Source organism: Hetaerina americana, unplaced genomic scaffold (genome assembly GCF_022747635.1).
Source record: "Hetaerina americana unplaced genomic scaffold, ioHetAmer1.1.p SCAF_14, whole genome shotgun sequence".
Taxonomy (NCBI): domain Eukaryota; kingdom Metazoa; phylum Arthropoda; class Insecta; order Odonata; family Calopterygidae; genus Hetaerina; species Hetaerina americana.
Genome location: NW_027286514.1, coordinates 10,750,975 through 10,775,306, shown reverse-complemented (window position 1 = coordinate 10,775,306; position 24,332 = coordinate 10,750,975). Strand labels below are relative to the sequence as shown.

Sequence of the window (24,332 nt, the reverse complement as noted above, 5' to 3'; positions counted from 1 at the left end):
TTTCAACTATCTAGATATTCTTCTAGATATTTTTCTAGATATTTTTCATGACAGTTAACATTACATCTCAGCCCAAAAATAAGTGCACTCATTAGTGTTAGCTTTTCTGATGATATATTTTTTTCCAAGGGAAGATAAAAAACAAATACCTGTTATTTTTCGAGTGTAAAATGTATTTCCGTCATCATGGTTTCCACAAAAGTATTAAAAAATAATTCAAACAAAGGCTTTGTAAAAATATATTTAATAACCTAAGAATAATATATTATTCATACTATCACTTGACCAAATTGATATCTGTCGTTAATATGGGGTGTATCTTTAAGATTTTATACACAAGGGTGAAAAAATCACAGTATAGCATTAATTCCAAGTTCACCAGTCGATGAATTCCTCAAAAAAATGGATAAAATACTTGAGAAAGTTGTCAAGAAAAACAATAAAATTATCATTGCTGGGGACCTGAATATAGATGTTTCAAAAGATAACAGCTCTACTCAAAAGCTAAAAGAAATCCTTCTCTGCTACAGTGTTCAGCTAACTATTTTTACCCCAACCAGAGAGTCATCTCACTCAGAAACTGTTATTGACAACATAGCTACAAATCTACCAGAGCATAACTTCAAATCTCTAGTTTTGGAAACTACTAATTCAGACCATCATGCACAAATTATTGAATTTAACGCACACACTCTAACAGATAGAAGTGACAGAAACACAGATACAGTGTACACACGTATATACTCACAGGAAAATATGAATCTATTTAAATGGGAGTTGATGAGTGTTGACTGGGCAGCAGTACTAAATGCAACTCTAGTTACAAACAAGTTCAAAGAATTTCAATCAATTATTGAGTACTACTGGGATATTTGTTTGCCATTGAAAAAGCTAGCCATAAAAAATAAATCTGCAAATAAAGGATATAACTGGATAACAAATGAGGTTCTGACTGCTAGAAATAGGCTTTACTACTTAACTAAGGCTAGTAAAGTGGATGCCAGTCTGGTACCCTTAAGAAATAAAATGAAGTCCGAGTACAGGATGCTGCTTAGGAAAGCAAAAAATGACCATGTCCAACAAATTATTTCGAATTCTACCAATCAAACAAAAGCGTTGTGGTCTGTAGTAAATAATGAAAATTCCAGTAAAATATCAGAGCCCGCGAAAAATAAATGCTTCTCAATAACAATTGATGGAAAAGAAATTAGAGATCCTCAAAATGTGGCAAATGAATTCAATAATTTCTTCGTAGATATCATTGGCGAAACAACAGCGCAGAAAAACATTCTAAGTGATAGCATAGAAAAATTAATGTACATTAGTGAATCAATTTACTTAAATCCCACCACAGAAAATGAAGTCAGAAATGTAATCAAGAAACTAAAAAACAAAAAATCCAGTGGGCATGATGGCATATCAAATTATCTAATAAAACTTTGTCAAGAATCCTTCACTTTACCTATTACCAATATAGCCAATGAATCGTTTCTAACTGGGCAATTTCCTGAAGAATTAAAAATAACCAAAGTTATTCCACTACACAAAAAGGGAGCCAAAGACCAACTGAATAATTACAGGCCAATCTCACTAATTTCATGTATTTCAAAAATACTTGAAAAATTGATGGAAGAAAGACTATTAAAATTCCTCATAAAAAATAAAGTTCTTTCTCAGTCACAGCATGGCTTCACAAAAAATAAAAGTGTAGAAACTGCATGCAGTGATTATGTCACTAAAATTGCCCAAGCTTTAAGTGATAAAAAGCATGTTATAGGGGTTAACATGGATCTATCAAAAGCCTTTGATTCTGTAAAATCTAGCATTCTTTTAACTAAACTAGAACATTATGGTATCAGGGGAGTAGCTCATCATTGGCTTACATCTTTTTTGGAAAATAGGAAACAGTATGTAGAAATTGTCGGAAAAAATGGTGCTACCTACAAATCAAAAATGAAAACTATTAAATATGGTGTTCCACAAGGTTCTGTATTAGGGCCTTTACTTTTCCTGGTGTATGTGAACGACATTGAAAAAGCTATAATCTCTCCAGAGAATAATAACGTGGTGCTCTATGCAGATGACATAAGTCTAATAGCAGGTCATACTAAATCATCTCAATTAGAAATAGACATGTATGCTATGGCGAATTCAGTCGCTCAATGGCTGCATGTAAATAATTTACAACTAAATGCAAGAAAAACAGTTTACTTGGTATTTAGTAATAGAGACCTTCAGTCAAATATTTCTGTAGAAATAGAAAACCAATTGATTTCTGAGTTAGAATATACCACTTTATTGGGTTTAGAAATAGACAACAAGTTAAGCTGGAGGTTTCAAATGGAAAAATGTAGTAAAAAATTATGTTCAGCCCTATTCTTTTTAAAAAATCTTGCCAACTATTGTAATACAGAAGTATTAATCCCAGTATATCATGGTATATTTGAGTCCATAGCTCGATATGGCATTGTCTGCTGGGGGAGTTCAGCACATGGAAACATCAATAGAATACTCACACTTCAAAAACGTGCGTTAAGGGTTATATTTAAACTAAATGCAAGAAAATCCTGCAGGGAGTATTTCAAATGTCACAAAATCATGACCATTCCCAGTATATATATGTATAATGTGATATTGTATGCCTGCACGAAAACACCTTCACTGATCAGAAATAGGGACGTTCACAAGTACGACACCAGGGGCAAGGAAAATCTTCATAATGGCCATTGCAGAGTAGCAGTACTAAAAAAAACCCCAGAAGTTTCAGGAAGACTACTGTTTAATCGGCTTCCTGAAGAGTTAAAACGAATACTCCCCCAAGAAAATAAATTCAAAAAAATGTTAAAACATTTCTTTTTAAATAATGTTTTTTATAGCGTCCAAGAGTACACAGAAAGAGCCAATGTAGGAAATTCAACTTTTTTAAATCCTTAATACTCATATATGTCACGTACATTATTATTCCTAAGAACCTGTATACAATTGATGTAATTGAATTTTTGACGAAGCCCATACAATTATGTATTGTTCTATGGCGAATAAAACTATCTATCTATCTATCTATCATAATTGAGAAGATATCAGGGGAGTAATAAGGGGATTTAAAGGGAGGCATTACAGTTTAAATGGCCAACCTCCAATCCATAATAAAGGAAGCTTGAAGTGGTCCTCACAGTCAGCATATAGCTTCACAGTCAGCAAAGTTATGTGATGAGAATATGCCCTGCATATGCCTCAAATTGTTCTTAGTAGGTAACTTTGGTGACTAGGATTATCTTTAAGGTCATCTGGGACTAAGATCATCTTCTATTTGGAAAAAAGGATTCTATTTCTTAAATGGAATATAGAAAGAGATATTCTTATGAGTTATGGTAGCTGCTTTTGAAATTTTGTGTCTTGCCCACATACATTGAAAATAATTTGGTTTCAGGAGCTTGCTTTGGATCGCAACCGCCCACACTGCAGTTCAATTTCTTCAAGTCAGTCAATGGTGCCTGGAAAAGTCTTCACCACAGTTGGCATCCATAAGGTAATAGAGACTGATGCAGAATATCAGTTTTGTGATAGACATAGGGAGTTGATGTAAAAGTTAGAGAAATTGTGTCATGTGCATTATTATTTCGATGATTAGAGTGAGAATGGAAGAAGACAGAACAATGGTGAGTGATGTGACTTCACCATTAGCCTACTCTGGATAAAAGGTTTAATAGAAATCACAATTTAGTAGGTAAATATTTCCCATGGGCACAAACAATTTGGTGACTTTTACGTGTTAAACCACTGACCTAGCATTTGTCATTCATTGCATGTAGTTTACTGATATTTCATTTAATTATTAAAATAAGTATTTTTAAACAGTCTACTTATGTAGCTCTAAATGTCTATCCTCATGAGTATAATAGTATTGTGATACACATGGGGTAATAATTAAACACTTCCACATTTTAGAATGAAAATTACATTACAATATAGGACATCTTATTACCAATGAAAATACAGTTTTACCGTCTATAATCAGAAAAAATGACATAATTATAGATAATTTTTAATATTTTACAAGTTAAATACAATATAAATAGTTAATGTAGCTCTAAATGTCTATCCTCATGAGTATAATAGTATTGTGATACACATGGGGTAATAATTAAACACTTCCACATTTTAGAATGAAAATTACATTACAATATAGGACATCTTATTACCAATGAAAATACAGTTTTACCGTCTATAATCAGAAAAAATGACATAATTATAGATAATTTTTAATATTTTACAAGTTAAATACAATATAAATAGTTAATGTAGCTCTAAATGTCTATCCTCATGAGTATAATAGTATTGTGATACACATGGGGTAATAATTAAACACTTCCACATTTTAGAATGAAAATTACATTACAATATAGGACATCTTATTACCAATGAAAATACAGTTTTACCGTCTATAATCAGAAAAAATGACATAATTATAGATAATTTTTAATATTTTACAAGTTAAATACCCAGAACTGCCCTTTTTGAGATTACATTTATTATTAATTTTTGAAACTTTCCTGAATCACATAAGTTTTAATTGGAGGTTTATTATTTATTTTATAAGAATATATGACATTAATGAACCTTCTTTGATCCAATTATTTATACATTACCTGTTATCACAGGGTTCCAGAGTAGCCATCAAAAAGATCATGAAGAAAAAGGTCGATGTTAATAAAAAGCTTCTCTGGGAGATAAAGCAGGTAAGACAAGAGGACATGTAATAATTATGAACTAACTGTGTACAATGCATGTGTTTCATGTTATCTCCTTATAATGGTTATTGATATTTTTAAAAAATGAACCTTGTTTAATGTATGAGTTTTTTTCAATTTAATTTTACTGTTCTTGAAATTACATGTAAAACTGAAATTAAGCCATTGTGCCTTAAAATAATTTGAAGAATTTTAACATAACCATACCTTTTAGAATGTCTCTTGATATCTTGGACAACCTATACAATATTCTTTTATTTTAATTTCAGGTGAGAGATGTGACACATGAGAATACTGTCCGCTTTATTGGTGCATGTGTGGATCCTCCAACTATCTTAATATTAAGTGAATACTGTCATAGAGGGTCCTTAAGAGATGTTCTTGGCAATGACCACATCCACTTGGATTGGAATTTTAGAATGTCTCTCATTCATGACATCCTCAAGGTAAATGTTCAAAATTAATTGAAATTTTAATCCTTGAGTTATACTTTTGTGATATGAAATTAATGGATAGTTTGATTGCATGTATTAATGAGAGTAAAAAAAGAAACTTTGCTCTTCCATATAAAGCATGTATTAACTTGAGTTGGTTAAAATTTGAATGTATCTAAAATAATTCAATTCTTCTCAAAGGAGGCCAATGGGTGGTTTAGTCAATAAATTATTGAGATTTAACATTACAGTTAGCCCTTATTTGTGTCAATAAACCGTGAATTATTAATTTTCCTCTATGTTTGGCATTGTTTTTCTCACAATATGTCAACACCGTAATAATATAGAGAAAAAAAGGACTTTCATAAGTTTGTATAAATTATGCATTTCAGCTGGCCTAAACATAGCACTGTAGCATTGAAATGTAATCTATATTTTCTTGTGCAGGGAATGTCATATCTTCACTCAAGTGAAGTTGGTTCTCATGGGAAGCTGAGGTCTGGTAACTGCCTCATTGACAGTCGTTTTGTTCTTAAGATATCAGACTTTGGTTTGAGAACCCTCACCACACCATCACCTCCATATCCACCAAGAGATGCAGCATTTTACACGAGTATGTAGATATGATGACTAAATATTGGCATGCCCAAGTATTTGTCCCTTGAATTATTTCAAGTATAAATTCATGCATTATCTGAAACAGAACCCTGAATCTGGTGACTAAATAATACATGCTACCTTTGAAAAGTGAATGATCACAACTTTGTAAGTTCCACTGATTTTTATTTTAAAAACAACTGGTTTCGTCAAATAGTCAACATCATCAGAGACCTTGTGATGTTGACTATTCAGTAAAACCGATCGTTTTTAAAATTAGAATCGGTGGAACTTACAAAGTTATTATTATTCACTTTTCATCATGAAGTTCCATCAAGTAGAGCCAAAAACCATAGAATCCATCATGCCACCTTTAATAGTTATAAAAAAAATTATATATTATTCTCATATCATTAATATTGTTATTTGTTACATAAATCTATGCATATGATGTTACATCATGGATTTTTTAAATCCCATAGCAATATTCATGGCATAACTTGCTTTACCACTATTAATAATAATGCATGAATCCATTTCAAATTTCAGTATTAATTACATTTCTCAGTGCTTATACTGTTCAAGTAATGCTGCTTTAATTGAGATTGGCAGTATTTTGTCTAAGTATGAAAAAACCTTATTTCATTTGAGAAATTTTATTAAAAATTTAATAGTTGGCATAACTTTATATGTGTTTCTGATGCGGATTCATCTCGCAGTTTCAGATGCAATAGCTCCAATGAATGTATAGAAATCAAGGTATTAAGTGCTACAATAATCAACAAAATTTGAAGATTTTCAAAGAAACTATCATCTTATTAGAAGTTATTTTTATGTTTATGAGAAATGTCATGCTATCACAAAGCTTTGCATGTATGTTTTGCAAACAAAAAAATTATTGCATGAAATTTATATTTAGATATTTCCTGCATGATACATTATCATATTATCTTCTAAAAAATCATAATTTGCAGCAATATCTCATAAAAAACATATGATTTAGTTTCACATGTGTTTAGAGCAATTTTGGAATTTTAAGACAGTTAAATGGATGAAAATTTATTTCATATTTGAAATTGAAATTAAACCACTTGGCTTTTCCACATAGAAAAAATTTTTATTTGCTAAATAATTTTTTTTTATGTGAAAAAGCCAAGTGGTTTGATTGCAATATCAATATGAAGATTTTCTACCAAGTGATGCTAGAAACTTTTTTTAAAATTCATATTTGAAGTCAGAGTTATAGGTTGATAGTTCAGAAGTAACTTAGCCAATCACTAGAATACATGCCTTCATTCATGCAAATATACCTCCCAGCAGAGCTTTTAATGTAGCATTTCTTCACATCGCAAGAAATTGCTTATATGGCTATGACATAATGAGATGCAGTATTATTATTCCCTGTCCTTATAAAAATATTAATGGAAACTTTAACCCTCATGGGTGCCAACTGATCATGAGCAATTTTGGAAGACTGATTTCCATTAAAGATTACTTTTGTAACATAATGAGACAGACTCTCAGTTATCCAGATTAGAAAGGAAATAATTATCTGAATAATGAAAAACCTGATTAAGCCTATCATTTACTAAAAAATGTTGGCATTATGCCTGTCATTGTAATTTTTTTCAGGCCGTGGGTTGTAACTTTTTTTTAATAATTCAAGGTCAGGACCTATTTTTCAATAAAATGCAGGCGTTACCTAGCTAGTTAATATTCTATCTGGTAAACTTTTGGAGTTATAATTGTATATCAAGCTTGGTACCAGTAATATATTATTGGAATGCACAATATTGAGTTATCTATGCTGCAGTGAAGACATTTTGCAACAAATCACATACATAACTATTTGGCAATGGGATTTATTGACCATGAACTTAGTTCCAGGGCTTATGTTTTCCAACTTAAAAATCAACTCTCTTACCATAAGGGCAGATGTAAGGTGACATCTGTACCAACATATGTTGCTATGAATAAATGGTGAACCATAACACATGAAAATGAAATTTTATGAACACAGGTTTTTCACATCATATATGTGTATTAGATCCAGAACCAATATTTTTCACTTCAATTTTGGTTCTGGTCCTTGTATCAAAACCATTGGAGGCATAAACTGAAGAACTGCACCAACCCATCAATAAAATTTGAAACATACATAAAATTTATCATGATATGGGATTACCAGGTCCACTGATTTTCATTATGTATCTTTCCTCACTTATCTTTTCATGTAGAATTGTTATGGGTAGCTCCAGAGTTGTTGACTGAAACATTGATGAATCCAGCTGGTGTTCCTCCTGCAACTCAGAAAGGAGATGTGTACAGTTTTGCTATCATATTGGAGGAAATTTTAGTGCGAGGAGGCCCATTTGAAGTTGCTAGTCATACACTCACTGCACAAGGTGAGTAATATATGTTTGACATTCAGATCATAAAATAAGATGGCCGTGAATCTTAGTGATTGAAAATTTGCCAACACAGTATAGGTAATGACATGTTTTAATGAACTTTTTCATCTCCCTTGGGTGGTGTTAATGTGGAATAACATTATATTGGTGACTACATTATCAAAACCAACAAGTAGATAAAGTTTTGTTTTGATTTCTCACTTGTTAAAAGGACCTCTAATTTTGGCCGAATGGGACCATTATTTCTTGGGAGGGTTCATCTTTTTTCATTATTTCTTGGAAGCCCTATATTTGGTCAATGAAAAATCTTCCACGAAATAATTATCCATGCCAATTTTCTGACTGATTAGTTACTAGAGATTATTTCTCAAATTTTCATGAAATTTTTACCATCAAATCATACTCATACTTTAGTAAGCACTGTCATAGTGTTGCCCATAATTGCAATTGGATGAAAATGCGCAACTAACTTTTTAATATTCCATATACATATTGGTTTAATTTTTTCAGCACAAACAAATTTAACTGATCAGAAATAATCATAGTGAAGTATACTTCTACAGCTTTAACCACATTTTTAGAAAAGTTGCATTAGGTAAATGGTAATACCGACAATGACATCAAATGGGAGTATTTCAAATCTTACAGATTATTACAAGTGGGGCGAAGAGGAAGTAAAACCGTAAATGAACTTGTATAATTTAAGGATGGGCCCCTTATGCATATTAAGCTCCATACTCAGGTATGTATTTGAGTGTTGCATACCTGTAAGGATGTTAGTAATTTAATCAAAAGTAGGAACCCAGGGAATGAACATTGCGAAGCAATTGAATTGGAAGGAAATCGAATGTTTCCTTTCCCTGCAGGGCAAAATATTCATATGAAATTTGCAAATAAAATAGCTACATCTAACGGTATTATGTCTGTCATTGCCATCATTCATTAGAATCCATGGGAAATTTCCTCATAATAACAGCAACTTTTTAAGCATTATCTGCTAATATCTGTGGCTGAAAATAAATAGAAGTCATATTTTAGCCAGAGTGAGATAATTTTAATTGATGCATTAATCTAATAATGTGAAACTGAGCCATTTAAACATTTATCAGAGATGACAGGTGAGAAGGAGGGATAAACAACGGTTAGTGTGTGTTGTAAAACAAATGGGGCCATGATGTAAAAATATTACATACGTAAAATTATATCCCTTTGGAAAAGTACAAAGTTTGTGTCATCATAATATCATGAATGCTTTCTGCAAATTTAAGCCAAAAGGCTTTCCCTAAACGCTAATTAGAAGCACCATTTAATGTCTGAGAGGTGACTACATTTTAACAGTAAGTAGCCATGAAATAAACTACAACTTATTATGTCTTGTAGGTTTTCATTGATGAAAGCAACACATTGCTTTCTCTGTAATATTACCATAAAGATATATGTAAAATATTACTTGAGTAACAGGAAAACTGCATAAAAGCTGCTATTCATTATTATCCTTTGATGGAATTCCATTCATGTTGTTGTCATGACCTCTAAAAATATTTATAAAAGACTTGTTTCAGTCACTTGGATTTGTATTTGACTCTTCCAAACAATTTGATGATCAAATATTGAGATTAGAAAAAATAAAATTAATTGTATAGCATGTAGGAAATAGTATAGGCATATAATGGAATATGCAAAGTCAGCAATGACTCTGACTGTGAATTTGGATTGTTTTCTTAATCCGTTTGTGTTCTCACCCAAACTATGGAAGAGTAGAAATTGTGGAGCAAGTCTCACAGAGGAGCAGCCCACCATTTCGCCCCACTGTCATCCTGGGAGTCATGGCAGGTGATCGAGGTGCTTCTAGGGGAAGCATAAGCGATGGCTGTCAGGATGAGCAAATGCTTCATGAGTTGATGGAGCGCTGTTGGTCAGACACTCCAGAGGAGAGGCCGACTTTTGAAGGGATTCGCTCTGTTGTCGTGAAGAGACTAATGAAGTGAGTGGAACTTTGCATGATGCCTCTAGAAATTTTTTACTTCATGAAAAGATAAGTAGTAGAGTAGATAAGTAGACAACGGTTGTGGCAAAGAATGGTAGACAGGGTGACTGTTTTTATAACATACATAGGCACTAACACTTAGATTAGTAATGGCAAAATAAAGATGAGAACGGGAGTGCAATCCATTAATTTTGGGCCAAGCTGGAATTCCTAGAGGTTAACTAATGAAGGTAGTGCAGGGGTTGGCTTGATCTTCTCCTAAAAAATTAAATAATTGTACTGGATTTTGGGAAATTATTTTAAGATAGTATTCCCAGTAATTTCTAACAGAATGTGATCTTTCTCCTTGAAATCACATTATTGGCAAAGGATACAAAAACATTCAGTTTACATTGTTATGATATTATTTTTCTGATTCTTTTCTCCATGCAATTTGGTCTTTGCCTACATTTCATCATGAAATCTTCAATTTCAGTAATTTTAAGTTCAGCATAAAGACAAAGCTGCCTGATGGAATATCTGACAAAATTGCAATGATATCATGACCATTTTTTTTAATTGTCATTATAAAGGCCTTGATATTATTTTGACAACTTTAAAATGTGTGCAAAAATTTCAAAGCCCATTTTTATGTAAGATGTGCATTTTTATGCACAGGTGTCTGTTTTGTAAGTTGTACATGGACAGTTGCAGTGTAGTAGTTATTATATACATTATTGGTTGATCTTATCAAAGAATTGCATTGATATGTAACTTTTGTCTCTAATTTTCTCAGAAGCCATTGCGAAAATCTGATGGATGATTTATTGAGACGGATGGAACAGTATGCCACTAACTTGGAGGCTCTTGTCAGTGAAAAAACTGAGCAGCTAAGTCAAGAGAAACGGAGATCTGAAGAACTCCTATATCAAGTAGGTTTATGCATATGAAATTTTATATGGACCACTCTGATGGTAATATTTAATTTATGTAATTTTAGATAGGTTTAGGAAACATTTGAGCAGTCCTATACATTTATCTTACAATAACGGTCACTGATACATAGGCACTTGCAATCAGTGGTACCAAATTCACCTCACACTTAAGTGAATTGACATGGTTTGTATAAAAAGTAACGAGAAAAGTTTAGGAAAAATAGGTTTATTTCAGATATTGCTGCAATGCCTCAAAATTCATTAAAGTACATCCTTGGAGTGTCAAAACACTTTTATCAGCGGCTTTTCCACAACTTAAGGGCTCCCTGTAGGTAGATTCCTGAAGGTTCTTAAGGGTACCTGTGCAAGCTTCTTTGATGGCACTTATCCGTCAAGACCTTTGGGATGAGTTTAGCCCATATCTTTAGCTTCGCCAAATTTTCAGCTATAATAGTGTTCAATGTCATTTTAGCAATATCAATACAATCTGTTATCATGCTGACACTTAACTGATGGTCTGAATTCAGCACTTCACGCAAACATTGCAGTTGGTTCTTGACGTCGACGGCCGACCAGCTCGGGGCTCATCCCACACACTCTCTTGGGCATTTTGGAGGAGCTTGTGTCATTTAAAAACTAGAGATTGCAACATGCTTTCATTTTTGAACACTTGGAGAATCAATCTTGTGATGCAATGGAAATTTGAGCAATCCATATTGGTACTCATACTATGCTCAACAGTGAGACTGAGTACAATTTTAGCCATTCCACTGTATATTTTTCTTCATCCATGCGTCACTATACATACCAATCAGCCACTCCATTCCGAAAGTTGATTTTTATGGAATGGTTGGCCAGTCTGAATGCAGTATTAAGTAATGTAAAGTAAATATGAATGTTTTCATTCAGTCCAATTGGAGAAACCTCATCTTTTTCAGCCATACAGTGATTTGAGTTTATTTGCCCTTAAAAGATGGGTTAATAAACTCAGGGGCTGTGTGTAACTTGCCTGTGATTGGTTTATTTTGCTATTTTGTGATTGAAAAAATAATCTTTTAATTGGTTGCAGAATTCATGCCAAATATTGCAATTTTATTTAATACTGTTTCAGGTGATTGTTTCAATACTCTAGTCTAATTCTATTTAATACTGCTCTCTTTTATACACCCGTATTATTGATTTTGAATGTATACTGCCAGGAAATTGGCTGTTACTGCTATCTTTCCAATATATTTTTTATCTAATTGTATTCCAGGTGCTTCCAAGGCAAGTAGCGGAGCAATTAATGGCTGGACAGGTTGTTAGGCCCGAACAGTTTGAATGTGTGACTGTTTATTTTAGTGATATTGTCGGTTTCACAGCCTTATGTGCCCAAAGCACACCAATGCAGGTAAAGTCATATTAAATGCCTAATTAATTTTATCCATGTATTTGATAACCTTAGCTTGATGCTTTTGAAAAGATTTGCTAAGGAGCTTCTGAAAAAGTTGTTGCTAACTTTTCTTAAAATATTTATCTTAATACTAAAAACTAGCAAAATTTCGTTTGAAACGAATTTTTTTTGAGCTTTTGTAATTAGGTACTTGGGAGACAAAAATATTCTTATTCGATTGCACCATACATCATCAAATTTCTCAAATCCCAAACTTATTTTTGTTTTCTGAAGATTTTCCATTTATCTTCTAATTTTAAGTTCTTTTCTATTTATGTTATATGCATGACATAATATATACCTAGTACTTTTCCAAACATCAGTCCGTATAAGTTCGAGGATAATTGATCATGCTTTTAGTGTAGAGTATAAATCAACCATTTACGATAGTGGAGAAAGTTCCTTTCTTGGTGTCAACTTTAATTTCCCAAAAATTTAGGTGCTGAGGGTGTTTCTATGCGCCTCTTGGATTTTAACCAAGAATCCAGGTCATCCTAGGAGCCAGGCATTTAGTATCTACGGTGGAATCACGCTCAACGAGCACCTCGCACTATTTCGCGAGTAATTCGTATAAGGGGCAAAAATATTGGCCCGAGAACGATTCGCTGAACGAGCGATGTTTCCCATAACGCGTGACGTGGAGAGGGGAATTCCCGGTTTCATTGGGCGCCTGCTACTGCAGTTTGTCTCTAGCACTCGTTCCGCTAAAATCTTTGCATCGCTTGATATCACATTTTTTTTAAGCATGTGTTAAAACATATTATCAGTGATTTGTGCAAAGTTCAATATTTTGTGCATAGTTTTAAAATTGACCCCGGAGAAAAATCCGCAAGACGAAAGCCATAAGAGAATAAAAATAAAAAATAAGAGTCGAAATGAGAAGTAAAATAATTGAAAATTGGGAACAAAGCGTGGCTGATCTAGTGCTTTATCGGTCGACCAGGCCTTTTCTTCAAGAACACGGACAAGACCAAGGAGATAGATGCTTCAAATAGAGTGACAATAGTATCTACGAAACGGTTAAGTATTCTGAATTTTGATAGGTTACTTCTCATATGCATAAACGAAAAGCAATTGCTATGCGACACCATTTACGAGAATATAATTTGTGACCAGGGTTAAGTGATTTTTTTCCGGCCTCGTTAATAAGATGTCACAGTTATCAACAGCCGAAAAAGTATTTAAATGGAGCCGTGCGGGATTCTAGAAGTTGACAAGGAGAACCATCATCCACGGCGTTGTGAGGCATGGTGAAGCAGCAAGCTTTGTCTCTAAGGCAACAGAGAACTTCATCGGAAACTTCAAAAAGCTCACAGATTCTGAGGGTTACACACCACAAAATGTTTCTAATTGTGACGAGACGGTTCTCTTCGGGAAGAGATGCCGAAGCGAATCTATATTTGTGCATATAACAGTAGAACATGATGCATTTCCCGACCACAAGGCAATAATGAAAGGCCATCTCACGCTGTCTTCTGCACAAATGCGAGCGGCGATTTGAAAATCAAACCCCTGCTTGTTTACCATTCAGAAACTCCACGAGCCTTCTAGAAGTGTTAGGTCCAAAACAGCGAGCTAAATGTGATGTGGAGATCACAGAAAACTTTTGCATCGTACCATGTGTGCGAGGCATCGCCCTAACAAGGCAGTGGCGATGCGCAGCATAAATTTATTTAACGATCATTTTGAATCGTATTTTTACCAAATTTTGAAGCGTTGGCGAAAACAAATGTATCTAGAAAGCTTTCTAGTAAAAAGGAATCTACACAATTAACAATTCATTTCGATTCTTTATTACTTTTACCAATCGATTTCGCAATCCCGGTTACTTCATTTCGCGATAGAGGAAAAGGTGAACGTGATCCACGATCCTAAACAATAACGTAATTTTCTTCGGATAAACCTTGTGTATAATGCTTTTGGCATGGAACACATTATCGTATTTTACAGTAATTTAAATGCAAAATGTTGTTTCGCTAAACGAGTGTTTCGCTTTACGAGAAAGGTCGCAGAATGGATAATGCTCGTATTATGAGGTTCCACTGTATATATGTTTCTCAAAAAGATAACTTCATTTTAACCTGAAGATTTTTCTTTGAATTGAATCATCCAGTAAAGAGTTCCTAACCTTATAAAACAATGCACATAAATTTAAAAGGTCCAACAATTTTTATTGAAATATAACAGGAATATCCATCTTGTCTTAGATGTCCATCTTGTCATAGATGACAACCCTATGAGGTTTTTAATGGGCATCATTCCTCCCTCTCCATATAATATATTATATCCTCGTTAAGTATTTTTGTATTAACAGAAATGAGGCCAACTTCTAACCAGTTGTAAAGAGTGGTATTATTTTTCATTGTCATTCTAGTTATGTAGCCCATTCACAATTTGGTAAAAAAGCATGGCTAGCTATGATTTCCCGCATTTTCTCACTCATGAAAAGGCCTTAGTGGGTCAAGTGGTTTCATTCCTTCTCAAGGAAACATCCAGGCGATGGGTTTGCGAGATAGAGCAGAGTTAGTCCTGCTAGAAGGTTGGAAGGAACTTGGCTAATTCATCCATATTGACAGCTTAGATAGATGGTACCATCAAGGGAGAGCAAACTGGGACTACAATATTGAGCATTTTGCAATTGATTGAAAACTGAAAACTCATTACTAAAAATACCATCCATTATCACTGTGCATTTGAATAGCATGTCCATTCCATTGCAGTTCATATTTCTGTTTTTCCATATTTTTAATCTATAAACAGTGGAAGTATAGCATGTGCATGATTACCTGTGAACTAAATATTGAATTCAATATTTTTTTTCTATAGGCTTCACAATGAATCTAAACTTAATTTATCCTCTACAGGTAGTGGACTTTCTCAATGATCTCTACAGCACATTTGACAGGATTATAGGTTTTTATGATGTTTATAAGGTAAGCAGATATGCTTAAGGTTTGACAAATCATGACATTTTGAAATATTAAAATTCAGAAAATTGATAGCATTTTTTATTCTGTAGAAAAAAAACAGGATTGGTAACATAATTTTAATGCATAGTGAAAACTTTAATGGTTTAATGCTTGATACATAAAAAAAAATGAAATGAAATTTAATTAAATTATAGTGTCTGTTCTATTCTCTGTTCTCATTTAATATTTTCAACCACTGACTAGACAAAAAAGTGGGCTTTTATTGTTAAATTTTAAGTGCCAAATTAATGGAGACTGAGCAAAGTATAATTTCATTTAGGAAATTGACACACATAATTTAACCAAATAAGAATATTTTTAATTTGATGACTCCATTTTTACTATTTCTAGTAAAGTTTGCTTCACAGTGAATGAATTATAATCTGTTTATAAATGTAATATTATTTAGTATAGATTTAAGTTAACCTTAAAGTTAGTTTTGTGTGTTTGATAAAATAGAGAAAGCTCTCTGGGACAAGATAGGAGCCTGTGAAGTTTTTAAACATTGCTGGATCAATGTTAGAAGTATTGTAGAGAGATTTTTCATAACAAAATAAAGAGTATTCTCAAATAATATAAAGTGCAATGGAAGCATCATGCTCGGGCAGCATAAATTATGCCAAGAGAAACAATTAAGTGTTTGGAGAAAATTTTGGATGAAATTGTGTACATGTTGTGGTAAAAACATCTTGGGACTAAAATAATTATCTAAAGAACCTCCCGTAATCTCCCGTAAACCACCACAGAGGGTATTCTGGTCGAGAGGTTGTGGTTGGTCCCTGACGTGATTCCCGTCACACCAACACAACATTTGGTCTGACGAGAGATTGGCAACTAATCCTTACGGCCATTGGAGTTTTCTTCCCCTTTCTTCTTTATTGAGAGGCCGTAGAGCTCATTATTTCCTGCTATCTAAAGAACCATTTAAAGAGAAGTGGGAATGAATGGCAGAAACTTAAAAAATAAAAACAAAAAAAATATCAATGTAGGGGGTAAAGTATGATGAGCTTAAGAAGGAAATGATTGGGGAAAAAGGTGGTATTTGCACTGCAGAGCCACCTGTAAGTCCACAAAACTGTAAAATAGTTTTCCGAAATATCTAAGAAATGTATTCAATTTGCAACTTTTTTTTTTATTTCTACAGTATTTATTTCATTATAGGATGTCTTTTATCTTGTCTGTGTTAGTTAATTTTCCTCTTCAATATTTCACATCCTATTTATTATTAGGGAATAAATTGAGATTGACTGGTACTTTTATTGACAGATGCATTACTTGATCCATTAATGTTAAAATGCTTTACACATTTTTTTATTATGTACCCAGCATAGGATTCAAAACATTGTTTCCAATGTTTACAAAGTAAAGTAATGCCCAAAAGCAAAAAAAGATACATTCTCTATAAATCTATTTTATATGCTAGCTAAAATAATAAAATTAAACATTTATATTGCTAAATGAAGAATACAAAGTATCTTTGTGTTTATGTACCTGATGATGACACTTGAGCGTTGAAATTAGTTTTACGTAAATAAAGGACAGTGGAAAGATACATTGTATTCTTCATTTAATAAACATGAACTTCCACAAAGTTGCGCCGGGAATAATTGAAAAATTAAAAATTGTTACTCTAGGTGGAGACCATAGGGGATGCTTATATGGTGGTGTCAGGTTTGCCTTCTCGAAATGGAGATGCACATGCTAAAGAAATTGCACTCATGGCTTTAGCTATACTTGATGCTGTGTCTTCTTTTAATATCCGGCACAGGCCAGATGATCAGTTGAGAATCAGGATTGGAGTACATTCTGGTGAGCAATAAGAGTGATTTTTTTTACCGATCCAATTCCTTAGGAAATGACATGATTTTTCTATGTTAGAAATTATTTTTGTGTGCAAACTTTATTTGAAAAATCTTTCATTCAAAGGTCCTGTATGTGCCGGAGTTGTAGGTGTAAAAATGCCACATTACTGCTTATTCGGAGACACTGTCAATACAGCTTCACGCTTAGAATCTACAGGTGAACGTAAGTTTTGGATCAATAATTTATTCACTAAAAATAAGGGAATCAGGGAATGGAACTGGACCCCCTTATTAACCTGATGTGTGAATTTCACAGGCCATTTGTTAGCCTTGGATGAGCACTACCCTCACCTATCAAAACCAACTTTTGGGTGTATTTATGTTTCACTGTGGTGGTAGTCATTGATTCTTCACCTATGAAAAATGAAAATTGTCCCTATCAATATATAATAAAAGGAGATACTTCTTCTAATAATGGTTTTTAATAAATTTTTTTTTATGTGAGCATATTTTAATGAAAGTATATTTAATTGAATATGGTGGATTTATTTAAGTATATATTTTAAAGGAATAGCTTTGTAGAATATCACAATTTGGACAGAGATTGCACATTCTTTTCCAGCATTGATTGTATTGATATCAACAATAATTCCACGTTGGTAGCAGTGAAGTGTAATGAGGAGTTAATTCTGATTCATGTTTGTAGAGTACTATTATTAGTAATTCTCGGGTAGAAGTGACTTATTAGTGATATTTCCTCTCCCATTCTATCCATTACCAGCCCTTAGGATACATGTGAGTGGAGCCAATCGCGCCATACTGGAGAAGTTAGGAACATTCCAGTTGGAGGAGAGGGGGGAGGTCGAGCTGAAGGGAAAGGGGAGAGTGATCACCCATTGGCTGGTTGGGTGCATTAAGCCGGACCCCAGACAGCAACCACTGTTTTCTACAGATCCCAACCCACCACCAATTTCGCCCCCTGCTAGTGGATCAGTGGTCAACAATTCCACCCTCTTGCCTCCTTCCCCAGGCTCCACTTTAGTCCCTCCAATGACATCTTCATCCCCAGTTCCCTCAACACCCCCACATAATGCTGATGCACCACTATACCCACTGCTAATTCCAGCTGGAAAGGTAATGACAATTCTCAGACAACCATGGATTTTGGGAACCTTCATTTATGTTTAACAACCAATAATCCATTTTAATGCAGGTGCAATGAGTGTGGTAAGCTAACAAAATTATTTCAGTTCATATTTATAAGATGTTTTCAACTATTGCCGTTGGTAGAACTTTTGTTCTCTCATTTTCATGTAAATGCTAAATAGAGGCATCTACCAAAAGCAGAAATGCAGACTTTAATATAATGGTATCTATCGGCACTTTCATTCTGATTGTGCTCTAATTACTTAGATATTCGTTTTTATAAATTCCATTCTTTTCATATTTTATTGCTGAGTGATTAAAAAACCTAATCTTTGTATTGGAAATAATTTTTCCAGCTGTGACAATCTTAAACTTAGCATGTTTCTTTTCTATTTGAAAATGAGCCCCAAATCATATCTGATAGGCTCAGTCATAAACTATTTATATTAGAATTGAATTCACAAGTGAATAAAATATTTAATTCTTCTCTTATTTTTTTTATAGAGGCCTTCAAATGACATTCCTGAGTTCAGGGTGATAAGCTGTGATTCTTTTGATGGAATGAATCCACTATTAAACCATGCGGAAGCCCAAGACATGGGATGATATACAAGGAAGTGATTACGTCTTCAATCTATTTTTCTGCTTTCTCCCAAAGAGCACTGTGGCAGATTATAAGTGGCATAGATTGTATTTTATGCAAGTAGGGCCTCAATACAATGTAATATAAGAAGCATCACAATTCCAGTTTCTTCTGAAAACCATTATAGATTGTGGCACCTCTTTCTTCGTGGACTGTTGCATGGAAAAATGTTCTGTGTCCTGAGCTAGGAGATCAAAAGGTGATCTGTTAAACATTGCTATGAGATGCTTAAAGTGGGTATTCTCTTGAAAGGGACAAGAACAGCAGAGTGTTTATCTCCAATCACCTGTACTATTTCAGACTGATAAATGAAAAAAATATATTTATGATTTTCCAAAATATCATATGCGATTATTTTAATTTATATCATTTCTAGTAACTGGAGAGATCCCTGCATATGAGATGAGAGAAATAAAGAAATCTCTTTCATTTGAGTATAATTAATGAGAATATCTGCCCAGCAGAGAATCCTAGCAAGATTTTCTCTTACTTTTAGTAATTGTGTATTGAGAGAAGTCGGAGGTACTTAAGGTGTGAGGAAACGAGAATTACTTAAACGTGGACAAAAGAAAAAGGAGGAAGTATGAATTGGAGTTATATAACATTTCCAATATTCCAAATTGGTTTCAAAAAGAAATGTTGGCACAAAAAAATATCGTTTTAAATTATAAAATTTCAAACATTCATATTAAAAATGTGCAGGCATATTTGCTAAAATGTAAGTTTTGGGATTATATAATTCCATGTTATACATGAGATGCGTCTCCAAATATAATGGCACCGAAGATGATTTGAAACTCAAACCCCAATTTTTTCCGGAAAGGTAACTTTACGAGCATTACCACCAAGCGTTCGTCGTTAATGAAGCAATCACCAAGCTATTTATACGAGCTAACACTTCCACGTGACACCGCCCTGCAAGAGTCAATCATGTATCTTTACTTCGCGTCCACTAATTAAAGGTTTCTTAGTATGGAACCAGAATCACACCATGGTCCCAGGTGGCGAAATTTTTATTTCCACGGCAACTCTTCACTCAAACACACGCGCCGTTGTCTTTTTTAAAGTACAATTGGCTCATGGGCAAAGTGCAAGCAGTGATAGCACTAAGTTGATAAGATCAGCGGGGTAGGCTGAAGTCAATTCCCGCAGGTTATATCAAGTTCGGAAAACCCAAATAAAATCACTCCAGTGAAGTTGGAGGACCGGGAACAAATAACTAATAATTCGCATTATTAAATATTCCAGACTCTATGCACAGGTTTCGGGCAAGGAGATGAGAATATTTTACCTTCTAATCGAGTCTGGATCACTGACTTAACGATATGGTGACCACCTACATCCTCGGGAAGCGATAGCGTGTTCTCCGTCGCATGCGTGAATTACTCGGTCTCATGAATTGAGTTCCATTTTCAGCGGAAGTAGCTCTAAATAATTCATAATCAATGACAATTAAATATGCAATTACTTTCTTGAATCACCAGCCGACGGTCGGGAAAATGAGCGCCACAGGGACTTCCCAAAGGTATGCGAAAGAAGGGTTAGCGGGCGACTACCCAGTTCAAATCGGCGCCAATTCCCCGAGAAAGGCGAGCACAGCGCCGCTCCGGCCGCATTAATTCAAGGTCATATTTTAACCCTTTAGGCACTATCTCTCAAATTCGTCGATTTTCTCGCCGAACGCAAAAAAGGTAATCGGGACTTCAAGGTCAAATCCCGGGATCTTGGGCGCGCGAAGCGTCGCTCAAGGTCAGTCAGAGTGTGGCCAAGGACACGGAAGGCGTCAAACGGAACCAAAGGCATCTAATTGGAGCAGCGATAAGGAGAACACTATTCTCATTTAGGTCCTACCTCCACTATCCTCGGCTGTAGAGATTCGCCGAAACTGTCATTCATTGAGAAAAATTAAGATGACTATAACGAGTCGATTTGCGACTGCGGATCGCTTAATGCGAAGCCGTAAAACAATAATTTCGTCGTCTAAATGCTCCGTGCATTGAAATCACGGAGTCTCCTGGCTGCGCGCAAGGGTGAGGGGGAGCGGGGAGAAAAGGAAAAGAGAAATCGCTCCCCATGCCGTAGTCGCCGACGGCAGATGAGCGTCCTTCATGGGTTGGTTTAGAACCCAATATTTAATTAACCGTAATAGATGATGAACTGAAACTTTAACTACGTGTTCTACGTACTATATACATTGTGGTTCCCGCTTTCCGCGCCCTCCGACACTTGAACCTGACTTCATATGCGTAATATAAGAACGTTAGTAGTTGGGTGTTTATGAAGGTTGTAAAACAACAACGCAGATATTTAAACTCATATCTTGTTGTAAAGCTTCAAAAACTACCATTAAAAAGATGGCTACATTTTCGTCGCGCCCTCGTCTGTCTTATTAAATGAATTCCTGAATGTTTAAATATGGTATATTTGTAACATATTGACGAATGCGAATTAAAAATAATATTTATTTTATTTATGGGAAATATATCTTATGATAGAGGAAATGAAGGCAATGCTATGCACACAAAATACCTTTTTTACGTCATCAATACCTCTTTTTAAGACTAGATTTTGGCAACAAAATTGGTGGTAATGCTCGTAAAATTACCTTTCCTGAGAAAATCGGTGTTTGAGGTTCAAATCATCTTCTGTGCCATTATATTTTGAGACGTATCTCATGTATAACATGGCATTACATCGATCCCACAGCTTAAATTTTAGCAGATATGTCTACACATGTTTAATAGGAATGTTTGCGATTTTATCATTTAGTGACGATAACATTTTACTTACCTCTCACTCCACTTGTTCGAATCGAAGTTCATTATTTGTTTTCTCCGACGAATCTCCCGTACAATATATTATTGTATCAAAGCAGCACCTCCACTTCTGTAGAATAGTCTATCCATTATTAATGAATATTTTTCCGATTTCATTATTTAGAAATAACATAATTTGCTTTCCTCTTATTAGATTTAATTTTGTCTATTTATTATATTATTTTAAAGAATAATCCTGATTTCGTTAGATCATTTTGTCTTTTTAATAGGTCTGTCATTGCGCAACTTAATTAGAGTCCTCGGCTAATATCTAACGTGGCATTAAATGACAGAAAAATTAATTTACTTCCGTCAGGAAGGCAAACATTTAACATCAAGATCATCATCAATACATTGATTCTTTAGGCATTATTCCAGCCATTTCAAAGTCATTCCATCATTATACGATCAATGCGATATATAAGGTAAGGGGAGGCTATGGAGAAATCTGCTATTTGTCTGCGGTCACTTTTACATTTGTTTAAATTATGGGAAAGATTCAATGTTCAAAAAAAATTATTTCTATTGAATAAATGCTTAGCCTTGCATTATTTGAATCTCTATATCTGTATTGATAGAAAAACCAGACATCCAACAGATAGCAACTTGGCTTAGAATGAACAGAATAATTTTAGCAGCAAATCATCCTTGTTTATGTCACACTAAGTACCTTACTGATATGTTGAATTTGGCCTCAATAGCTGAATAATTTCCAAGCATAGTTTTCGACCTGCAGCTTGGTTTAACAGGTGAGGAAACAGCTTTTCACCCCGCAAATATTGAGCTTACATAGCATAAAAAATGCATACATTCAGGTTAGGCATTTCTTTTCCATGACTTCCCACAAAAATCTAGTTTATTAAAAATCACAAAACTTGGGTTAAGTTGAAGGCACCCAGAAGTATCAGCAAGCATCTGGACCCTCCAGTCAGTAGCCCTGCACTACCATACCTCTTAAATAAGTAATAATTGATTAAATCGTTTTGAAAATTTTGCAACTACCGACAAAAACATGTAAAAGTAATCATTTTGATTGTACTAAACTTTATTTTTATTGATTTCTAAGTGACTCAGTATAAGTTCTAGCAAACACCTTTTTATTACTATCATTAATTGAACTTAAATGCAGGTACACACTTTCTGCTGTATTTCTACAACCATAAGTCATCGAGTTCATGTTGGATCAAAATCTCAAGCATGGGAGAAGAAAAAAAACATGCAGATTATTAATTATAAATATTTTTTACATATTTCTTGTTTATCACATCTAATAGACATTACTCTAGAGATTCCTCTTCATAGAATGCATTCACTGCATAATTTTTATTGGTATTCTACCATTCAGTAGGTTTTTGATTGACACAGACCGAACAACAAATTTCTTTGCCTCTCCTTACAAAACTAAATCTGACTGACCGAACAACATTGCAATTTAACCTTCAATTCTGCCTACTTCCTTCTATAAACATTGGTCAGTACAATCAACCCTTCACCAATTCCATATAATTCCTCCCTTCATTCTGTCCAGCATGCCCATCCTTTTCCTAGCCCTTTGGTGCACGCCCTAAGTCCTCCTCTCTATAACAGTCATCAACTCTTAAACCTATCTCACTTGCGTTAAGTTCTTCCCTCTACCAAAGTCTTCAACATCCCATTGCTAATCAATATGCTTCACATCCATCTTTTCCGTCAGTTTAGGATTTCCCCCAGCAACCCCTTCTTCTCAAGAGCCTGAAATTTACATTCAAGGCAAAGGCATTTCAAAATAATTCACACAATAATAATTGATCAATACAGAAAAAGTAATTGAATTACACTTTTTGTTGAAGTTAGCCCATGAATTAAATTTTGCTTTTCATTGAGAAACGTGACTAAGCAAGGATGCCTTTCTGCTTCTTTGGATACCTAATTAAGAGATAAAAGGACAATGCCATCAGACAAGTTTACTCTCAGGACATTTCGGACTGTTCAAAGATTTTCCACCCATTACTATCAGTAGGGTACAGTTTAAACCCAAGTACCATGCACACCTTTTTACTCCTCAGCCACTTTTGAAAACGGAAGGTATTTTACACAAGTCTTGCTGTCTCAAGTACTTCAACCCTCCTTGGAGGGATCCTGAGAGGATGAGTCATTTATCTCATCTCTAAACTTCTGCCTGCAGGGCCAAAGAGAATGGACAGGGTTGACCTCTTGGGGTTAATACATGCATCCTGGTCACTTTTTCAGGGTATTAAGCAGTTTTCACTCTCACAATCCTTTTCTTAGTTATGTATTGAGTCGCTTTTAGTATATGAAAGCTATGAATAAGGACCCATAAATCACACCAAATACATTGCAAATGTCACTGATGACATTAATAAACTAGGATGTGGAATAATGGCAAACCTCACTAGGACCTGCTGAAAGATGCCATCAATGGTAGGTGAT

The 24,332-nt window shown here is 34.2% G+C and overlaps 1 protein-coding gene across 4 annotated transcripts in view; it reads left to right on the top strand.

Moving 5' to 3' along the window:
• LOC139686329 (atrial natriuretic peptide receptor 1) overlaps window positions 1-19,387 on the top strand; it is a 207,093-nt gene extending 187,706 nt beyond the window's left edge. For all 4 annotated transcript variants that reach the window (XM_071583492.1, XM_071583491.1, XM_071583494.1 and 1 more), the window contains exons 12-24: window positions 3,431-3,529; window positions 4,662-4,739; window positions 5,021-5,197; window positions 5,633-5,798; window positions 8,020-8,187; window positions 9,955-10,177; window positions 10,956-11,091; window positions 12,350-12,484; window positions 15,391-15,459; window positions 17,130-17,304; window positions 17,422-17,520; window positions 18,079-18,431; window positions 18,948-19,387. In XM_071583492.1, coding sequence (XP_071439593.1) covers window positions 3,431-3,529; window positions 4,662-4,739; window positions 5,021-5,197; window positions 5,633-5,798; window positions 8,020-8,187; window positions 9,955-10,177; window positions 10,956-11,091; window positions 12,350-12,484; window positions 15,391-15,459; window positions 17,130-17,304; window positions 17,422-17,520; window positions 18,079-18,431; window positions 18,948-19,049 — 1,980 coding nt within the window. In that variant the 3' untranslated portion in view covers window positions 19,050-19,387. The remainder of the gene's footprint in view (window positions 1-3,430; window positions 3,530-4,661; window positions 4,740-5,020; window positions 5,198-5,632; window positions 5,799-8,019; window positions 8,188-9,954; window positions 10,178-10,955; window positions 11,092-12,349; window positions 12,485-15,390; window positions 15,460-17,129; window positions 17,305-17,421; window positions 17,521-18,078; window positions 18,432-18,947) is intronic.
• Window positions 19,388-24,332: the final 4,945 nt, after the last annotated feature.